This window comes from Hordeum vulgare, chromosome 3H (assembly GCF_904849725.1).
Source record: "Hordeum vulgare subsp. vulgare chromosome 3H, MorexV3_pseudomolecules_assembly, whole genome shotgun sequence".
NCBI classification, from domain to species: Eukaryota; Viridiplantae; Streptophyta; class Magnoliopsida; order Poales; family Poaceae; genus Hordeum; species Hordeum vulgare.
In genome coordinates this window covers 23,350,167-23,355,616 of record NC_058520.1, presented here as the reverse complement: position 1 = coordinate 23,355,616, position 5,450 = coordinate 23,350,167, and the positions used below count along the sequence as shown (strand labels likewise).

The window sequence follows — 5,450 nt, the reverse complement described above, 5'->3', positions numbered from 1 at the left end:
ACACATGGGCCTAGTTTAATAAAATCCTTCAAACAAGCCCATCATGTCTGTCACCCCCTCCTCCTAACAAATTCTGGGTTTTTTCGGTGGCACATTGGTGTGAAGTGGTGAAGGGGGGATGTGATGATTGAAGCTTTGAATAAGATGACCTTTGCATTTTTAGATTTGGATCTTTTTGTATTTCTAAATAATGAAAAAGTCAAATAAGTTTCCCTTACCAACTCTATAAGAGCATCTACAACCAAACCTTTCATATCCTTCTTGTATAGCTATACATCCCGGTAAGTATAGAACTGGACCGACCCAACCTTTTCCGCGTGTTCGCCTCTTAGCATAGTCAATCCCGACCGTTGTCTAAAAAAACAATCCTAGCCATTCCCGTTTGGGAAACGACCTCAGGTTTCGATGTAGACCGGAACTTTTTTTCTTTTGCTGGGCTCGCCGAATACCCGAAGTGAACGGAGAACTGGGCCAGCCCAACCTTTTCGGCGGGCTCGCCTCTTAGCACAGCCAATCCCGGCCGTTGTCTAAAAAAATTAATCCCGGTCATCCCCGTTTGAGAAACGACCTCAGGGTTCGATTTAGACCCGGATTGCAAAATTCAGGGTGCAACCGACCGGGATTTTGATACGAGGGTTAATTTCGTCAAACATTTATAGGTTTAGGGTTTAAAATATATATTTTTCCCGTGAGAATAACTACAGTTGGTGATAGAAAACATTCCTATATCGGAAAACATATGCATAGATATAGATTAACACATTAAATATAATTCCCCTAAAAATAACTACACAAAATTAAGTTTAACTGTACGAAGCAACACGTACGTACGTACTCGCTGACACCACGGCACCATATATATGCAAACCTGACACAACTATATGCATTCAGGAGACGAGGGGCAGTAGGTATCTGAAGTCGGCATCGTATGGCTCGATCTCCACCATCTTCTCCGGCGCCGGGGGCCTGCCACGGTGGAGGAGCTCCCTGATGGCCCTCTTCAGCTCGGGCGCCCTGGTGGCGCGCGGGAGCTGGCTGTGGACCCACTCCAGCAGCGACTCCACGTCGTCGGCGAAGCACCGCATGTGCCAGTGCAGCAGCTTCGGCAGCACGATCGTCGCCGCCGCCGACGACGACCTCGCCTTCTTCCTCCTCGCGCCGGCGACGCGGACGCACCGCTCCAGGTACTCCACCTTGGCCGCCTCCAGCTCGCTCGACACCTCCTCCGCCGTGTACACCCGGACCTGCACTTGGTACGTCCTCGATCATGTCAAGCTCAGCAAGAACAACAGTTGGCCATGGCGATCGATCGAGCTGATACGTACGGGTGGGGAGGAGCGGCTGCCCCTGCAGAGCGCGAAGACGACGTTGGGTTCAGGGTACCCTAGCCCGTAGCAGAGCTGCAGATCCCTCTCCCCTTCCTCCATCATCATCCCCTTCTCAGCCAATTTCCATACACCGAAAATGTTCAGATTAAGTAATAAATACTGTATAATTTGCTTAATCCGTAAAATGAAGAACATCAATCGGGTTACAAGATTGGTGTGGAATTCGCTGGATAGATTACTTACCTGCTTGTTGCACTCATCTGGGGGGTGCCTGAGGAACAGACGCTCGATCGACAGGACGCTCAGCACCCTTCCTCCCACATTCACCGAAGCCTGATTCAGCAGGGCCAGCAGCTTGTCTGGCGACGGAGGCAGGCCGTGCTGAAGAAATGCCTGAAAATTTGATGACATGGCAAAATCTACAGTTAATTTCTTGACGGATTATATTTAGGTGTATTCACCAATTAACTGATTATTAATGGTGTTGTTGCGTTGGTCAGTAAATAATCGGCTCAGCTTAACACCGTACATGCATCACGCAGAAGTTGTAGATGTTGAGCCAGAAGGCCAGCTTCTGCTTGTTGGTCAGCAAGCTCGGATCCACGGTGCACAGCTTGTTCATCAACACTCTGAAGAAACAAAGATAAAATTTCAATACTACATTGCAACAAATGAAAATTTGTCCGTCCTCTGATACTGATCAAATGATCAGGGTCTCACGCTCTGACCTCAGGTTCTTGATGTCAGCGAGGCACAGCGACAAGCGGCTCGCGTCGAACGAGCTACGGGTGAACTCGACGAACCTCTTGCACCGGCCGGCCGCCTCCCCTTCATCGCCACCGCACTCCAGGGCCGCTGTTGTTGCACGGCTCTTGACGGAGCGGATGGGCGGTGCCGGACCGTCGCTCGAAGACGACGACGACAGCTTGGGGGCGAGGCTTCTGGAGGAGCCTATGCAGGATGTGATGTTGAGCTTGGGCGCGCTGCTCAGCTCCAGCTCTGAGTCTGCGTGACTCGTTGTCTTGCTCAGCTTGTGGAAGATGGTCACCGTCAGCTTGATCAGGTCCTCCGAGAGCTTGTTTGGACTGCTCGAGCAGATTTTCCTTTCAGCGTGTCTGAGGTTTTCAAAAGAGTGGCTGCTTCTTCTGCTCTGATCGGTCTCCTCGCCTGTCCAAAGTTTTCAGAATCAGATTGTTGTTCTTCTGTGTTCAACTTTCAATTAAACAAGTTGTTGTTGTTGCTACTGTTGTTCAGAGTGTGAATTATATATTTGACCAATAAAAACTCTTCTACTATAAGATAGCAAACTTATTGAAAATGTAATTCGGCGTGAAACTTATTTGATGTGTCTAGGTCTCAGTAGAAGTCTCAATCAAGTACTCGCTCCGTTCCTAAATATAAGACCTTTTAGAGATTTCAGTATAGACTAGATACGGAGTAAAATGAGTGAATCTACATTTTAAAATATGACTACATACATCCATATGTAGTTCATAGTGAAATCTCTAAAAGGTCTTATATTTAGGGACGGAGGGAGTAATATAGTATGCAAGAAGAAAAAAAAACTGAAAAGAAATTATTTGCATGAATCTCGGATTATAGAAACGAAGTCTCAGTACGCCGTTTAAGCAACTATAAGTTCTGAAACTGCGTCTGCTGAACATTTCGTTTCATGTGTAGTTCTGTACCTTGTGAAGAGACAGACGCAGCAGAGGCCTTGCTCTCACGCTCCAGACCTCCTCCATCGCCGCCGCCTGTACCGGGCAGCCTTGGGAGCTGCTCGCCGCCATGGAGCTCCCTCCGGCCAATGGACTGCCGGCCCGGCGGCCAATCCTGCTGTCGCTGCCGCTGCTGCTGCTGCTGCTGCTGAAGAATGCAGTGGTGAGTCCAGTTGCGCTCTCGGAGGAGGCGCGTCCGGAGGTCATCGACCCTCTTCTCGAGATAGAATATCTCGTCCTCCACAATCGCCAGCTCCGCGAGGAGCCCCCTGATCTGCAACGAAAACCCGATCTGATTGATTACCAACACTGGCAGTGGCAGAACTACCGATGGTTTTTATTTTTATTTTAGTCGTATTGATGAAGTGTAGCCGTGTAAGTACATCTTAACTATGCAGAGACCGGACGTGTTCAGTTATTTTGTATCTGTCTGATGCTACATTTAAAATTAGCAAAAAACGCTCTTCGTCGAAAAAATAAGATGAACATGCTGCGTAGCAAAATTACTGAAGAAATGGTACATGGGACGCAATTTGTTCAGGGAAGAGAAGGAACTTGCTGAACCACAACTACTGAATAGGGGGAGGGGGGTGCAGTTTACGCCAACGGAAGGATGATTATGCATGTGATGATGGTGATGTGGGGGGGGCAAACCGTACTGCCGCAATAATCAAGTGATTGGTGAGGTACGAGGCAGGAATCCTAGGACAATCAGGTCAGGTCAGGTGTGGTCGATATGCGCGGACAAATCCGGCATTGTGGCGTGCAATTAGTCGATAGTCCTTTGGGTGTCCTCCTGTCGAGCTAGCTAGAGGTCCATGCCATTTGCATTTGCCATGCCACACACGATTCATCCCTCCGTCCCTCCATACAACTACTGCAGACAAGCGGACAAGGAGGTAGTAGTAGCAGGCATGATCATGCCCGACTGTCAAGTCCTCTGATGGACAGCAGGCGATTCTGCATCTGCACTGCACTTGCATGCACCACTAATCTATTACTACTACCCTTGCCTTGAAGCTTCAACAGTTGAGAGCTGGTACTGAATGTCCGGAACACTTTTACACTCGATGGCAGAATACACAGTGGGCAGCTTCGAAGAAACAAAACATGATACCAAAGTCAATATTTTACTCCCTCTGCCCCATAATATAAGAGCGTTTTTTACACTGATGAGAGAAAAAAATGAACTTGTCCGAAGATGAATGAGACTGACAAACATGGCATGTACAATGATTCGCATACGGAGTGAGAACAAAGTAAATTCAGTGCTGGTAGAATCTTGTATTGTTACCTTGGCGGGAACGAGGTGGGCGGAGAGGCAGCAGCGGCAGGAGGCGAGGGCGCGGCCGGGCTGGAGGGAGCAGCGGAGGACGCGGCTGAGGCGCTCCTCCTTGGCCAGCACGGCCTCCAGCTCCGACACCTCCAGCCGGAGCTCCTCCGCCCGGCACCGCTGCTCCTCCCCCTCCCCGTCCATGAGGAAGTACATGAGCTTCATCTTGCCCCGCGGCTGCTGCCTCCTTCTTAACCCCGCCACCGCCCGCCTCCGGTGGAGCCGCACCGAGTAACAGCTCGCCCGTGACGTCGGCGTCGGTGGCGGCGGCGGCGTCGGCGACCCCATTCAATCCCCGCCGCCGCCGTACGTCAAGCAGCCCACGGGTCGCCGCTCCGAGAAGGGGGCACGGGTAGATCACTAGCTGCTACGGATAGAGACGGAGGGCTGGAGGAGGAAGGACGGAGGCGGTCACGCTCACATGCGGCGCGAGGACGGACGGACGGAGGCGTCGGCGTCGGCGTCGGCGCGCGCGCGCATGGAACGCATATGAGCGGCTTGAATCCGCGGGCGGTTGCGCGAATTTATGCCCGTGAGCCCGTGCGTGATCCGTCTGCTTCAGCTTTACTGCTCCATGGCTAGCTGCTAAAAAAGCTTTTCTTTCTTTCTTTGCCCAGCCTTACTGTTTTCCCAACGAAAAGGAAGGGAATGGAAGCCATTTTCGACCTCGCGTTCCAAGCGGAGCACTGTGGGTGCCCAGCGAATTTCGTGCCCACGTCGTACAGCTCTGGCCGCCGGTCCGTGCAAGCATTTTGGTGTTTCTCACTCATGTGTGACACGAACGTTGCCAAGAGATTTTACCAGTTTTGTTTTGTTTTCGGGCGCAAGGCACCGAAGCGAGTGTTTTCCTTGCGTCCGGAGAAAAGTTACTGTGTGCTTGTCAGCTCGGCTGCATCGATCCGTACAAAGAGCGGGTTGGCAACTTCGCATTCACGTGACAGATGTCGAAAAAATATCACATCATCCAGTGTCAAAACGCCGGTCGACCGGCCCAGACACCAGATCGGTCCCTCCCCAGCCGCTGGAACGCGCGCGATCAACATCCGGCCGTCTTCCCCTTGTCGTAAAACC

At 51.1% G+C, this 5,450-nt stretch overlaps 1 protein-coding gene across 1 annotated transcript; it reads right to left on the bottom strand.

The window, feature by feature from the left end:
• Nucleotides 1-726: 726 nt before the first annotated feature.
• On the bottom strand, nt 727-5,046 carry LOC123439356. Its single transcript, XM_045116082.1, has 7 exons — nt 4,341-5,046; nt 3,017-3,320; nt 2,057-2,495; nt 1,858-1,957; nt 1,572-1,721; nt 1,326-1,436; nt 727-1,244 (listed from the first exon to the last, which is right to left on the bottom strand). The coding sequence occupies exons 1-7, from the start codon at nt 4,665-4,667 to the stop codon at nt 888-890; spliced, it is 1,788 nt and encodes a 595-aa protein (XP_044972017.1). The 5' UTR covers nt 4,668-5,046; the 3' UTR covers nt 727-887.
• Between the last annotated feature and the right edge of the window lie 404 nt (nt 5,047-5,450).